The sequence below is a fragment of the Corythoichthys intestinalis genome, chromosome 8 (assembly GCF_030265065.1).
Source record: "Corythoichthys intestinalis isolate RoL2023-P3 chromosome 8, ASM3026506v1, whole genome shotgun sequence".
Classification (NCBI taxonomy): Eukaryota; Metazoa; Chordata; class Actinopteri; order Syngnathiformes; family Syngnathidae; genus Corythoichthys; species Corythoichthys intestinalis.
The window spans coordinates 29,584,410-29,600,383 of NC_080402.1; the positions used below are offsets into that span (position 1 = coordinate 29,584,410).

A 15,974-nucleotide genomic window follows, 5' to 3' on the forward strand; every position below is an offset into this window, starting at 1 on the left:
CTGCTGTAATTCGACAAGAAATCTGGGCACCAAACGATCACCGCAGACTATGTAGTTGTCTTTTTATATCTGGTAAGATGCATTTAATATATATTTAGAAGATTTGGGGCTAACAACCACAATTAAGATCATTGTGTGACGTTGGTGATTGGGGTCTATATCGTTGCCTCCTTTTCTTTTGGGGCGGAGTTGTTGGCGGTAAGCAGAGTAAAAAGGGAGAAAAATACCACGACTTCCGTGTCTAATTTTTCGCCGCCAAGCAAGCGTTACAATATTAATTAAAAATGAATGAAAACTAAATACTATTGAATATGTCATCATTATCATTTTAAAAATTTAAGTGACGGGTAAAAATAGACTATGACCGGATTTTTATGACCCTGTCAGTCAAAATGACAGACAACGAAAATGTCTAGCGCAACCTCTGCGATGAGTTAGGCAGAACACATAATATTAAGAAAGTAAAAAATAAGATACTATGAGGTACATGAAGGTACTCTTTATGAGACTTGTGACAAAAAAAAAAAAAAAATCGACTGGAGACAAAATGGCGGACGAGACTCCCTCGTCGTAGTCAAAATCACGAAAGTAGAGTACATCGTAACCCGGGGACTACCTGTACAGTATTGAGGTCAAATCCCCAAAGGCTCAGTTGTTTAGGTAACAAATATTATTACTGTACTTGTAGTGCAAAGGAAAACACAAAAACAGTAATAAGCAGATACTCAGTATTTTATTCCAGACATAGCATCAGGCACACTGCTAATTGCCTTTGACCACTTTGAGGACTAAAATGAAAAGTACTAAACAATATTGTCTTGCCATTAACAATTTACTTACCCCCCCCAAAAAAAACAAAAAAAAAAAAAAAAAAAAAACAATAATAATTTCAAAACCATTTCAATTTCAGCAGTAACCTTCCGCAGTATCTTGACATGGCAGATATGCAACTTCTAAGACAACCACAAGAGGGTAGTATAACATAAGAACTATGATCCTTACTGCTCTCAGGTTTGGTCCATGTGTCTGCCTGCAACAGGTGCCTCCTTTCACACATACTCATAAGTGATAAATAAGTAGTAATAAGACGAAAGGCACGTGTTCTCTAAGTAGCTCTTTGGCATTTCAGTGTAACAGTCATATTAAAATAAGGAGGATAGCTTGACAAGCATAGTATTATGACTGTCAGCATCAGCATGCGCAACCCCTCTGGATGCCGTCGGGCGTGTCCTTCAGGAAAGCTGCCTTGTGATTGGCCAACGGTGAGGTGTCACTGTTGATGCTTTCGTTCATCTTATCGCAGATGACATCCACTATCTTGTCAAAAACCTGCTTCACGTTGATGCATTCTTTCGCGCTGGCCTCAAAGAACTGGAATCCTATTAGTGGCAAGGAAAGATTGAGGAACACACAAAATGATAGCACGTTAGCATTTGAACTTGTGTTTTTGACTCCCGCATATGCGTGATCGAGGGTTTCAATCTGGTTTGTGGTTCTCGTGCCGCTTCTGAGAAGTTAGTTTCTACATGTCTTATTGTTGTAAAATGTCACAGGAACAACACAAGTGCAGGGCAGGAGTTGGCAACTTGACTTCACAGGTCACCATGACAAGACAAGAAATGTGTGCTTTGCTGTAAGTAGTTAAAATAATGTCCATTAGGGCTGTGCATTTGACAGGAAATTAATCTAAACTGCCATTTAGGGCCTGATCAGTTTAAATGTAAATGACGTCGAGCAAAATATAGTGAAAAAAGCAGCGACACGACCAAACACTGCTAAGTGCGTTCTAACTACACATACAATAAGGCAATGTCACACATTGTGAATTTTCATGACGGAAACTATGGCAAATTTTCATTTTGTTCTCGTGTCGTCAGATGACAACTGGCATCCATCTCGTTATGTTTTTGTCTCCCAAGACACCTTTTCAGCGCATCATCGTGACGTCATCGTCATGAAAAAAATTGTTTGTTGACGAAATATTTTCGTTATTGTCATCGTTGACGAAAACAACACTTATTTACTGTTTATGAGCTGATTAGTTAACTAAAAGTGAAAATATCACCGATGATCAAAATAATTGTTTGTGGCAGTCTGCTAGTATGTCAGCTATAAACACTTGCTGTTCGGATTTTTAGATTTTTTTTTTTATAACTATTTTAACACACATCTCTGATTGCTGAACAATAATACAAACCTCTGGAACCATAAGTCAGTCACACAGCAACACCATTAGCAGCAAGTTTCCTCAGACTATCAGTGAGTTCGACTTGAAAGTTTTTCTGTTCTAACCTAGCTCTGTAGCGAGTCTCTGAGCCTCTTCAGTGGGGACCTTCCTTTCTTCCTCCAAGTCCAACTTATTGCCAACAAGCACCACCTGGGCATTATCCCACGAGTATGTCTTGATTTGTGTTCCCCTGGGAAACAAAAAACACGCATGGCTCCGTTCCTGTTACAAAGTCCTCGTCCCACCTAAACTACAAAATGATTACCAGTCTTGTACTGCCACGAAGGACTCCTGGCTTGTAATGTCATATATAAGAAGGAAGCCCATGGCTCCTCTGTAGTAAGCTGTGGTGATGGTGCGGTAGCGTTCCTGACCCGCTGTGTCCTGGAAAAAACAAAGGTGCCTTTCAGAAACTAAATTAGAATTGGGAAAATATGTACTTACAATTATTTCATTTATGCTCATTTTCATTCGGATCACAAGTTAACAAGATATTTTATTACCTAGCCAAGGGCCAACCTCCAGAGTGTAAAATTGAACTTGAGTACTAGAGATTGTCACATTTACCACAATCATCCACAATTTGCCATTGTAAAACATCTGCTTTTAACTAAAAAATATACCCGTTTAAAGCCTTATATGAACTTTGAATTTCAACTGTCCTGTAATGTTTTGCCAACACTTTCCAAATTGCCAAAGTAAAGAATGCGTCGATGCATTAAAGTTACTTTAAAATAGCAGGGATGTTTACCAGTGTGGTTTTAGTTTTACGTAGTGTTGTTCGCTACAAATATTTTTATCCTCCCAAGTAGATAAATAATAGAAAATTCTCAAAAGGAAGTTGGCAGGCCAAGAAAAAACTGACATGGTAGCCTGGGCGATAGCCGTAAGGTAGAGTGAATTATTGACTTTGGACAGAAGTAAATCCCATCAAACAGGAGACAGTGTTGCACCACCCAAAGCACACCAGGATACAGTCTGCATTTTTTTCCCCCAGAGCACAACAGTAGTGAAGGTGTGTTATTTGTCTTCTTTATGTGGAGTCTGCTGAGGAACTTGAATCATCATATAACACTTCACGTGGAGGCACAGCAGACTTAAACAGATGAATTTAATATGAGGTTCCATTATGAAAAGTAATGCTAATGTTGCAGTGCGGAATGTAACGAAAAATGAGTGGTTTCAGTGGTCCCGTGGAAGCCATTGTAACCGAATTTGATCATTGCTCCTGATGTGAGCAGAATGCTTACTAGCAGAATACATTCCAACTAGGGGGGAGGGAAAAACAACCAAGAGGATGTATTGCTTTCATCTCACAGGAGTGCTGTGAGTGAGTCGGGTCTTGTCCTGGTGGGTGTCGGGCTGCATCGTAAGCACAGTCGGCCCCCGCCCGCACAAACCCATGCATATTTCATGAAGTGTACTGTCTGGGGAGCGTGTTAAACATCAACTAGCATTAACGCGGCCGCGTGAGAAATGACTTGATGCCAAAAGCACGGCAGCCAGGCGGATGCCAAACCGAACTGAGGGGAAAGTGCGCGACAATGGCTTTAAAACCTCTGGGCTACACACTAGCACCGTTTAACCTCAGTTTTTTATTGGCTTAAGACAATTTATAGCCCTGGCATTTAAGAGGCTATACTTTTTTCCCTAACAATTTTATTGATTTATTATCCGTCAAAACTCTTTTCCCTGTTGTGTTATTTATATTAGCCACTGCACAATAGTAACAATATGAACTCTGCGCCGGCAGAGTTCGCTTGAATTGTTTCAAATTTCAGCTCTGCTGGAGGCTTAATGTTTTCACTTATTTTTTAAAACTTATTTTGATGTCCATTTTTTTTTGGGGGGGGGGGGGGGGGGTGATATTATGATCCTTTTCCTTTTATTTTCTTTGTGTCTTTGATGAGTATGAACTATTAGAGCCACAACAAAAACAAAGAAATACAGCGAATACAAAATGAATGATGTTAACAGAAGAAAGTCAGAAAATGTACTTTGTGTTTTAATGAAGTACGATAATGATTTTTTCTTTTTTTTTTTTAAGTGAGAAAAAGCAGCATTTATGTTTGTGTATAAATTCACACATTCACTAGGTAGGGCTGCAAAGGAGTAAAACAAAATTCTCATTTTGATGGTTTGCATGATTTCAATAGTTAGCTCGTCAATAATCTCAGGTTTATCGGACATTTTATAGCTGTTCTAAATGTATAAGCAAATCGTAATTTTGAGCTCACAGTCAAGATATGAGATGGCACAACAGTGGCATGATTCATCTGAAGCAATTTGGATGTTGTGTACAGAGGTGGGTAGCGTAGCCATAACGTTTACTCAAGTAAGAGTAGCATTACTTCAAAATAATATTACTCAAGTGAAAGTAGTCGTCCAAAAAATGTACTCAAGTAAAAAAGCATTTGATGAAAAGAATACTCAAGTAATGAGTAACATTGTGAGTAACTGCTTACATTTTTTATTTTTTTTTAACGATGGTGTTTTTTTCTGAGTACAGTTATCTATATAAACTCTCATTATAATGATACTGTACAATAACCCATTATATAACACATTAAGCCAAAGAAATACACACACACACACACACACAGAGAAAAAAAAATCATTGAATTCTGACGAGAGGGTAAAAAAAAAATACATAAATGAAGTATTATTCTTCCAAAGAACATGAGTGCCCTGTGGTAGAGAAAATAGTTCCTAGTTTGGATAGTGAATAGTTCCTTCATAATTTATATTATGAAATTGAAAGTATCATATCTCCGTTTTTCCATGGTCAATCGGTGCCAAATAAAAACGGGGGGGTGGGGGGTGGGGTTGCTTGAATCTGTGCTTTTGAGTTATGTTGAGGGCAACGCTCTATGTCAAATTCTTTATTTTTTACGGTGCTTTAAAGGCACCACATGATTGAACAGGCTGGTGTGAACATAGAACGGCAAGCTTGCGTCTGATTGGTATAATGGAGTCATGTGATTATTGTTGCGACGTCTCATTGGTGAAATTGCTAGAGCTCATCTTAGCGTTACCGGCAAAAAAATAAATATGTTGAATGTTCAATGTTGAATAAAGAGGAAAAATGTAATGACTCTTGTGTAGCCCAAAGTAGCAAAGTAAAAGTAGTGTTTTTTCTTCACAAATCTACTAAAGTAAAAAGTATAGCTTAGTAAAACTACTTTTAGAAGTACATTTTTCTCAAACAGTTACTCAAGTAAATGTAATGAAGTATATGTAACGCATAACTACCAACCTCTGGTTGTGTATATGCATTCAGCTTGCACTGAATTTATTTCCAAACTTGGCTAGAATGTTTTTTATGTGGTGAATTTTAAGTATGTATAAACAAGATTAATTGGTGCGCACAGAAATGGTACAGGTTTCTGAGTTTATTGAAAAAGTTTTTAAATAAATGTTTTTAAACTTGTATCAAATAAATTGTACATCATGCAGCTGCTTTTTTGTTTTTAATTTTATTTTTGCATTTACGGTATGTCTTTAAACGCACCATATTTTGTATTTGGTAATGTTGCACTGTATTTTTATTGTCTTTCATTGCCAACAGAGTGAATTGCAAGAGTGCATCTCCACAGTGCATTGGGGAGATCTTGTGCCTACGTTATGTTGCTTCAGGTTTCTTTTAAATATTCATAGCGAGATCATAACTCCAGTAAAGCTCCAAGGGTGTGAACACAAAGATTAGCGAGTGTAAAGACAAATAAAAATACATAAATAAGACTTTAAGTGCTCTGTGCACAGTCATTTAAGCAACCCAAGCAGCTTTCCAGGGCTACAGAAATAAGAATATTCAATGTACTTGTAAAATAATTAACACAAATAAAATGTAAATGTGGCTGCATTAACAATACAGAGTTTTTATAGTATAATTTTTAACTTATAGAATATACACTACTCACAAAACATTATGGATATTGGACGTTGGTTTTTCACTCTCAGCATTTTCTAAGAGCAGATTTGTTTGAATGGAATGTGGAAGGAAACACTGTTTGCAAGCCTTTAGTTGTTGGTGTCTGCGGAGAGCAAACACGGCTCTTCCAGCCAAAAAAGTATTATTGGGGTTTTAAGGACTTAACCAAGCAAGGGTCACGACTTTTTAGGAATGGACATGCTTCATTTGATGACAAGATGCTTCCATAATCATGTTTTCTAAACACTTAATAACACATCATGTACACAGTGGATTTGGTAGTACCACAAACAAGTAAAAAATATGCTGTTTTGCCTCACCCAGATCTGTAGCTTGATACGCTTGTTGTTTCTGTAGATGGTCTTTACTTTAAAGTCGATGCCCACTGTGCTGACAAATGCTGATGTAAATGAGTCGTCTGTGTAGCGGAAAAGGAATGACGTCTTCCCCACGCTGCTGTTCCCAATGATCAGGAGCTTGAACATGTAGTCGAAGTTTAGGTTAGCCGGGTCCCTATCTTCTTGGCCTTGTCCCGAATCTTTGGCTGATGCCATCTGTCAACGTAGGAGACGAAGAGGAAAGGTGCTGATCAGGTAATGCAATAATCTTCATCAGGATACAGCTGAAGGATGTGTGCAGTAACCTGTAGCAATAGTACAAACATGTTATCACAAGCTATTTACAAGGAAAGGCGTTACTTATCTTTTTCCCATGTGGGTCAGAGCTGTACAGAGTCATCACATCCTTCGCAGACTTTTGGCAATTCATTTGTCTCATTTTATTTGTTTATAATTAATAACTTATTTGAATAAGAGACGCCTGCATGATGTGTTGTCCACTAAGTTTTTATATACACCTAAAAAAAAAAGTTTTTAAATTTAAAAAAAAAAAAAAAAAAAAAGGGCTAAACTCTCTCATTGGTGCTCTAATCTTCCTGTACTTTTCTTGCCTGGTGTGCACCTTTCAATGTACATGTATTCACTGAAATTTACTTCCTATGACCACCTACTGTGCATAAGCTGTTCATGTCGACACAACCTCCATCGAGGTGTTACTCAAGTCCGAGGCTGGCCTGTATAAAATAAAGCCAACAAAAGTAATAAAATCAGAACACAGTGTCTGAAAACTGAACATAACGTATGTTTGGAGGCCCCATCATTAGAAAAGGCGCGAGTCTACCAAAATGCTCATTTTGGGAAAGCGTGTCCAAATGAGGGCATTTCTTGAGTGAAACCGCCCTTCATGTCACCTAACCAGATTTCCAATGGAGCTATCGCAAAACCATGCCCGCAAATCACAAAAGTCGAGCACCAGCAGTAGCGTTGCATAGTAATATACTGTGTGGTCGTGACTTAAAACATCTTTTTGCTATCTTTAAAATTGCAAAAACTCGATGGTTTAACACTGTGCGTGAGGTACCTGTAATTCAAACACCAGATACCCTAAAAAAATTAGGGGGAGGATTTTTTTTGTGCCTTTTTCAAAGCTTAAAATCAAGCTCGCCAAATGCAAGCTATGGATAAGGTTCTGCCATCGACCACATAAACAATTGAATGTCAAGACAGTCACCCAAGGACACTTATGCTTGCTCAAAGATAAGTTAATGGTCGATTTGTATAAAAATAATATATTTGATAGCATGTAGTAGAAATGTAGACTTAACTATTAACGTTAGTTTGCTACCACTTGACTGCCTACTTGTTTACCAGCCTGTCACTACACAAATAGAATAAAATATAACTAATCTGTCAGGACCCCAGCAGTGAAAGTCCAAAGTAAACACCATCAACTTTCTATTAAAAAACAAAAACAACTTACATTTGGTCAAGGACGCACACAAAGGAAAGTTGTCCTCAAACACACCTAGCATGTGGCTGCGGTCAACTCAACTGCATGCTGCTCTCTCAGCGTTGATCATTTATTCACGTCGTATTCATGTTGCACATATATGTTTATGATGTAAGTTGTTTATCTAGCACCACTGGATAATATTGAGAATCCAACTGAATGTAAAACACTACTTCTTCATCGCCACAAAATCTTTGGGAGTAAAATCGGACAGAAAAAATGACATAATGTTACTGAGTAGCTAACTTTATAGCTAGATAGATATTCGGCCTGTAGGGTTCCTCATTTTTAAGTTGCGAGTGGTAGCATTTCACCTCGATTATAATCATGGTCTCCTCTCTGTCAACTTTAATACCATTGACATACCGCTCCAATGCATACTGGAGCCCTCTCTGTCTGCTTCTACAGTGAATTCATTTAGAAAAAAGAAAAGAAAAAAAAACAGGTGTATTGCCAGCTGTGGTTGTGCAAATTCCAAAATGTGAACTCCCGCCATCATCCATTAATCGTTCGTTCAGTCACTGCAACTGAGAGAATATGACGGAGCCTTGGGTTGTCAGTTTTACAAGGGAGCTTTGCAGTAGGTCCATTGGATTTAGGTCCCGCCTATGTCTTGCCAAAAAATGTTCCTGCCTGCATGGTGTGTTATGCTGAAAGCTAAAATTAGTTTTTGGCTTTAGCTTTAAAGCAGATATTCAGTTTTGCTACAAAAAGGCACGGTTCATATAGTACACTACCTTGGCACCTGGTGTGGTTATCCTCGACTTACTCCCTATTAAGCGGCGATATGTCAACATTGATTGAATGCAGACCTACTTCTGTCTGATAACTTGTATGTTGAAAATAAATACTTGAACAGAACAACTATGTTTAAGTCTCTTTTTGCTTTCTTGTGAGATGTGAGGGAAGTGTGTAAAGGGCAGTGATGTCACAGTAAAGGATCCCGGCTGCTAGGCAATTCAAGTTAACGCTCACAAGTCAGAAATCTATCCCCTGGGTAATAGCCGAGTAAATGCTAAATGGAAGTGTTGCTTTAAAAACACTCCATCTTGGCTTGTCACACCACAGGCATGAATCATGACCTGGCCAGTGCCCTGCCCACTCCCTTCTCCCTCCGTCCCTTTCTATCCGTCACCAGAGACTCCTGTTGGTCATTTCTCCAAACTTAAGGCGCCGGTCGATGCTAAGCCCAGCACGTCTCATCTATCATCACCCACTCGTTCATCTTCAGCCATTCACAGTCTCGTAGCATCATCAGGATGCTGAAGCATGCAGTCATCCTCACGTCCGCCCACCTGCCTTGCTCTCTCACTCTCTGGGGATCTGATCAGCATGACCGCTCCCGCCAACATAAAGAGGGACTGGCTCAGCAACACACACCCTCAGACAGATGCACACACAAATTGGTGGGGGGAACATAATTTGTAAAGGATTTAGTTCAGGGGTCCCATTGTAGTTATTGTTGTTCCTAGGGGGATGGTTACAAGTTATTCTGGAACAACATGTTGTGAATGTATGAATATAAGAGGTGTAATGGAACAATGAAAATCACGGTTTGGTGGGTACCTTGGTTTACTGGTTTAAATTGGGTGCAGTCAGGAAACTAAAGACAAAACGTATGCTTATGTTCTGTTTAGCCTTCGTAGATGGTAAGGCCCCCTTTACACAGCACGGAGATCGTAGGGCGACCATTAAGAGATCAAAAAGCTGATTTCTCAACGATCTCCTAAAGCCTCAAAAAAGTCATTTCCGTGTATGTCTTCGGAGATAAAAGGTGTTCATCAGCACTTTCCATTTCAGAGTTTGATGGCTGAACTATCACGTGCCCACATCGGGTTGCACTTCAGATCCTCCTTTCTTTTCAGTGTAGGCGAAATAACATTTGACAAGAATTAAACAAATAACTTATTAAATATATAGATAGCAAACTAGAGCCAACATATATTTGCGAGATACTTAACTTTTGAATGGGACTTGGTGGATTAAAAAAAATGCAATACTAGTGTTTTCTTCTTTGTTTTTTTTAAATAAATTTTGTGATTGAGAATGTGTCGTTGATCAGTCTGGTTTCTTCCAAATAAATGGGTCCAATCAGTACAATTTTATTTCTTAAGCAGAATGTAAAAAAGTACACCAGCTCGCAGAAAGCAGCCAGAGAGAATGAAAAATAGCTCCTTTTGCTGCACTTCTCATCACCGCGGTAATCTCTCCCCAAACTGCTTGCCGTTCACTGAAGGACTGCTGAGAGACCACTGGGAGACCAATGAAATGGGTGCGCGCTTCCTGAGCACACCTTGGGCGCTTGCGGTGTGCTCTTTGAGAGATCGCTTCCCTCTTTGACCGTTGATTGTTTTGTACCAAGTCAAAACGAGACTGTGGCAAAACTAGTGACATTTTTTCATTGCTCAAGGTTTTGTCCAACAGTTGCCAACCCTGTGAAAATGGGGGTGAACAGATCAGAATTCATTTTAAATGAAACACCAGTACTGTAAATTTAAAACCTCTTTACATCAACAGTTTGTTTTCTTTTTAGAAAATTATGAAGGCAAGTTGAAAGAGATTTCAACAGTGTGAATTTCTTTATAATTAAAAACACTAATAACGGCATATTTATTGCTTCAGTTGCATCCTATGAGTTTGTATTTGTATCGCTCTAGTGCCGGGGTCCTCAATTAGTGGACTGCGGTCCATGACCGGACCACGGCACACCTCTCTGTGGACCTAGAAAAAATACTTTAAACATATATTATTTGTATGAATCGCCGATCTATCGCTATGCGCTACTATTCTATCATTAAATTCTGTTTCATTTTTAGTCAAATATCTTCCATATTCCCACTTCTGTTATCATCTCTAAGACAACGATGAGCTGATTGGCTGAGAGAGCCTGCATGCTGCTAGCTAGCTAGAGTGGACGGACCGCAGCAGTGTGAAACACGAGTCGCACCCGGCATTTTGCAATCAGTTTGTTTACATGCTATTCGTAGAAGACCCAATCTAACAAAATGGCATGCTCAAAGTTGACCAAGAGAAGAAAAGTCCATTTTACTAACTGCAAGTCCCAAATCTCTGTGCTTAATATGCTTCAAGAAAGTTGCTCTGATAAAAAGTGATAATGTGAAACGCCATTATGTTAAAGAGCACAGCTCTTTTGAAGAGAAGTTTCCTCCTATATCAGAATTGAGAAGGCAAGAAATTAACAGGAAGAAGCAGTCATATCAAGAGTAAAGGAAGGTTATTCTTAAATCAGTGACACAACAACAAATTGCAACAGAGTGCTCACTCAGAGTGTCGTTGGTGTTGGCCAAACATAAGAAGCCGTTCTCTGATGGAGAAATAATAAAAGAGCGTATGACTGAATTGATGGCAGCAATGTTCGAATGAAAAGAAAAAGGAGGAAATTACAACAAAAGTCAAACAAATCTCACTTTCAGATTCATCAACCACAAGGTGCACTGAAGTACTGGCTAATGATGTGAGTAAACAGCTTTGTGACCCCCAAATGCCATTTCTCTCATTGAGCAGTGTTTTACAGTTAAAATTACTGTCAATAATTATTGTTTGCACCTTAATGACAAAGCTTGTCATTTATGTTCTGTACATGTGAACCAGGGGTCGCGTTAACCGAATATTTTCCGTCGTTGACCGATTTTTTAAAACGGTGACGGAAAAAACTGAAGTCCATCCGACATTTTGACCGGTTGCAATTCACACCCCAGACCACAGGGTGGCGAGTGAGCATATTAATTAGCTATTGTCTCTCTTGATGCATGACGTCGTTGGCCTTACTCTGAAAAAATGTCAAGGCAACTGAGTGTCCGAAGTTTCTTCAAAAAGCCCCAAAACGACGATGGTGTTGATAAAAGAGGTGAAAAAACAAGGACTGCGTAAGCGGGCACGCAATTCAAGTCCATGCGCACCAGGAGGAAAGTGTGAGACTACGTTCAGGCCACAGCAGGTGAACTGTTAATTTCATTGTTCCATATGCTACATATGGTAGGCTACCTACTTACTGGGGCCTCAGTGATGTTTCTTATTCTCGCTATATGATTATACAACTTTAACATTTGTTAATAATACGCTCTGTGTGTAGTATCATCCATCGTTTTTCCTTTTTAAATGGGCACTTATAAGCGAACGCAAGAAGTAACAACGGGAACATTTTTAAACAGGCATTTCACGCGAGAGCATTTCGACTCTTCGGCCAATCATATAGCGAGAGCGATTGGATAGTGAGGGGACCGCGCGCGGCTCTGAAGTGTTTCTGTCACGTGACTGTCGTAGCCGGTGTAGGCGCTTGAACCTACACCGGTAACGCGCTCGGCCAAATGGACACACAAGTACGGAAGGTGAATTATGCCAAACAAAGGGTCACCACAATGTCATTATCATCATTTTTAAAATTTAAGTGACGGGTAAAAATAGATTATGACCGGATTTTTATGACCCTGTCAGTCACAATGACAGACAACGATAAAGTCTAGCGCAACCTCTGATGTGAACATGTACTGTACTACTTGCACGTTTTCTTTTTTGTCCAGCAGTGTTTGGTTACAAAATGTACTGTCAATAGTTATTGTTTGCACCTGAATGACAGATCTAGTCAATTATTCCGTGCTCATGTGTACACATTGTACTTGCATGGTATTTTTGTATTTATATTTTAAGTCAAGAAAATGTTTTGTTAATTTATTTTTATTTACCCTATTGGCCCGAATATAAGACAGCCCTGATTATAAGACGACCCCATCTTTTTCAAAGCTCAAGTTTGAAAAAAAGACTTTTTGAACACCACATTTTTATACAGAAAATGATTACAGTACATCAGAAAAAATGATTATAATATATTTCAGAAAAAAAGCATGTTATTTTGCCTCATTCAAATCTTAATATCTGAACATTTAAATATGTAAACTAAAATGAAATCACATTCGTAAATGAATGGCTTCTGGTTTTTAAAATGTGAATAAACCAACAATTTATTGGTTTATTTACATTGCAAAAAATTGCAATAACTTCATTAACCATCAAAGTGAAGTCTAACTGTAACTGTAGTCTTGAAACAACTCTGAATAAGGAAAAACATTGCAATAAAATAATTCAAACTGGTTAAAATAGTAGCTGAGATCTGTTATGACAGAACATCGCTTTAATGATATCTGGCGCCATCTAGCGTCGTGAATGGGGAAAGTAGCTGAGATCTGTCATAACAGAACATCGCATCAATGATGTCTGGTGTCATCTAGCATCGTGAATAGGTATAATGTCTAGACCGCGACTATAAGACGACCCCCTCTTTTTCAGTCTTATTTCAATGCAAAAAACAGTCTTATATTCAGGCCAATACGGTAATTAGAATGTGCACTGTATTTTTGTTTGGTCAAAAGAAAACCACCTTTACCACCTTCGACCTGCCTTGTACTTGACCGACATTAATAAATGGACCCATGCTTGTATGAAAAAAATAATTGTGGACCTTCAAGATTTGTATTTGAGGACCTCTGCTCTTGTGTTTAATTAAATCCCAGGATGAGATACACCAGGTTTGGACTAGGCGTGTGACTACAGGCCAGGGAAAATTCACTTTCGTCTCTACTTAAGTACTGATTGGGAACCTTTAAAAAAACTCTGCCTTTATTGCCCCCCGAATTGGTTTATAACATTTTCATGGCTAGTTTATAAATCAAGGAAATTTGGTGGCAAAGTTTTTGCAGCCAGTTGCCGCTGAGGGCTGGTGTTCTGACCCGCGGGCCTCGAGTTTGTCACCAATTATGATAATAAGATGTTGACATGGTGTTAGAGGTGTATAAGTGCGGTCATATGGGGACATCACACCTGTTGACGGAGAATTCAATCCCCCATGCGCATTTTGACATTAGTAAAAGTTGGTCAACTCGGATTCAACATGAGTATGTTTTCATGTTCAACAAGCATTTTTTCTTTCTTTTTAGCACGCCGTTGGTACCTTCAGTTCACTCCCTCCGTCATGCGTCGTCCTCCGCCTTCTGTTGGGGGGAATCGGTGTGCGTCGCTCCCGGATCTGTGCATGTGTTGACGGCCCCTGGACGACCACATTGCTGAGCCATCAATTACGGGTGTGGAGACGGAGCGTTTCCGGTCTTGCTTTTCGAAGTAAGATTGCGACTGAAATTGGGAGAAATCGTTTGAAAACTCGAATAAACGCTAAAGTTACAAATAAAGTGGTGGACTACAGCAGTTAGCATTTTGTTTTGATGACTTGAAACGTAGTAACTATGAATGATTTCACAGAGAGGGTTTTCTTCCCACGAGTTGTTTTGCACATAAGTTTTCTATTTGTTTATTCTACTCACATAATATAGTCCTATATAATAATGCATTGTTTTATAATTAAATTCTATTTTAATAACAATAATGCATTCTTTTTTTTAATCTTGTAATGCTAACAATATTGTGAAAAGCAGTTGCTGGTACATATATAGCTTATTTTTCCAAATATGATTCTTTATGACTTTCAATACCCTTCTCATGTCCATCCCAACGGAGAGAATCTTGTGTTAAAATAATTATAAAAACACATTTTTACAAATGATAATCTGAATTTCATCTGATTTGTAGTTCGGGGGGGGGGGGGGGGGGGGGGTCAGTATTTCCCAGAAGTCGCCTGACATTGGGGCAGACATTTTATCAATGTTGGTACAATTTTAATCCATCAAATATGAGCACCCCAAATTCTTTGCCCTTCCGATTACTTCATTAATACTCATTATTACATGCATGTGTACTCGAGTCTTATCAGTGTGAATGTGCGTGCACACCATTGTCACAGATCTAGAAACTCACGATTTATATTCTTTAATACCTTGAAAACTGTCTTTTACATGATGGTAATTTATGCTAGGGGTTGTCTTTGAAGCCACTGTTTCTTCCGATGCAGTCATTATTTTGAAATTGGGTTCAAACAAGGTTCCGGCAGCGGTTTCCTAAACAGCTGGACTACACGTGTATATAAACTCATGACCCGCAGTTAAAATCGGTCCCTTACGCAACTCGGCAGCTGATTCCTTATTTTGACATTTTCATTTAGCACACATAACTCGAGCGAAGATGTTAAAAGCCTGAAGGAAGCAGTCATGCATTCATTTAAAGCATTTCCATAGCAGATAATTTCCAGTGCACTCACTGTATTGTCGACCTCTGATAAACTGCTCCGGTGGGCCCTTGTTGCTGTGAGGCCTTCTTGGGAATCTAAATTGAGCGAGAAGACCATTAGGGAGGAAAAACGACAGCTGTGGAGCAGAGGACGCAGTTGACATGCTGAAAACCAATTTTGTTTTTAATTGGCACTGAGACTGCCTGTAAAACACAGTAAACATTAACACTCGGTCTTTAATAAAAAGTCTTTTCAAAATTATCCCAAAAACAGTTATGCCAGAAAACAGCTGTTACAACACAACATCAGCTCAACTTTTTTTTGTTTTTGTTTTAAAGATACATACAGTATGTATGAACGACACAAAAAATATCTCTGAGCTAAATTCCCCCACATAAATCTTTATCAAAGAAAAAAAAAAAGGGAATGAGGTTTTATTCTAACCAACTGCAAATCCCCATCAAATCAAACCCAAAGTTATGTGTAGTGTGTAATACTGGTTGACATCACAGCAATTCTATGCAAGGCGGAAAAAATATAATTTAAAAAAATCTATGCAATGTGGCATATAACACTATAACACACATACTCTTCACAGGCTCTGAGCATGTTACATCAGTTGGGGTAGGGGGTTGGAAAACTTGAATATGAACAGGCTATACAAACAAGCTCTCATCATTTACAAATATCTCAGTGTCCCATTAAACTAATTTAAAACTCTTAATGGGAATTCAAACTAGGTCCGAAACTTAACACTTGAAACTTATAATTGACTACAAAGGCTTTGGATGACTATTCGTGGTGGGTCACATTTTGGTCACTGGAGGGTCCGTTCT

At 38.8% G+C, this 15,974-nt stretch overlaps 1 protein-coding gene across 1 annotated transcript; it reads right to left on the reverse strand.

Moving 5' to 3' along the window:
* Window positions 1-829: 829 nt before the first annotated feature.
* LOC130920916 (ras-related protein Rab-3D-like) lies at window positions 830-15,935 on the reverse strand. The gene is made up of 6 exons (XM_057844460.1): window positions 15,169-15,935; window positions 13,972-14,150; window positions 6,479-6,712; window positions 2,493-2,611; window positions 2,293-2,417; window positions 830-1,379 (listed from the first exon to the last, which is right to left on the reverse strand). The coding sequence occupies exons 3-6, from the start codon at window positions 6,710-6,712 to the stop codon at window positions 1,192-1,194; spliced, it is 666 nt and encodes a 221-aa protein (XP_057700443.1). The 5' UTR covers window positions 13,972-14,150; window positions 15,169-15,935; the 3' UTR covers window positions 830-1,191.
* Window positions 15,936-15,974: the final 39 nt, after the last annotated feature.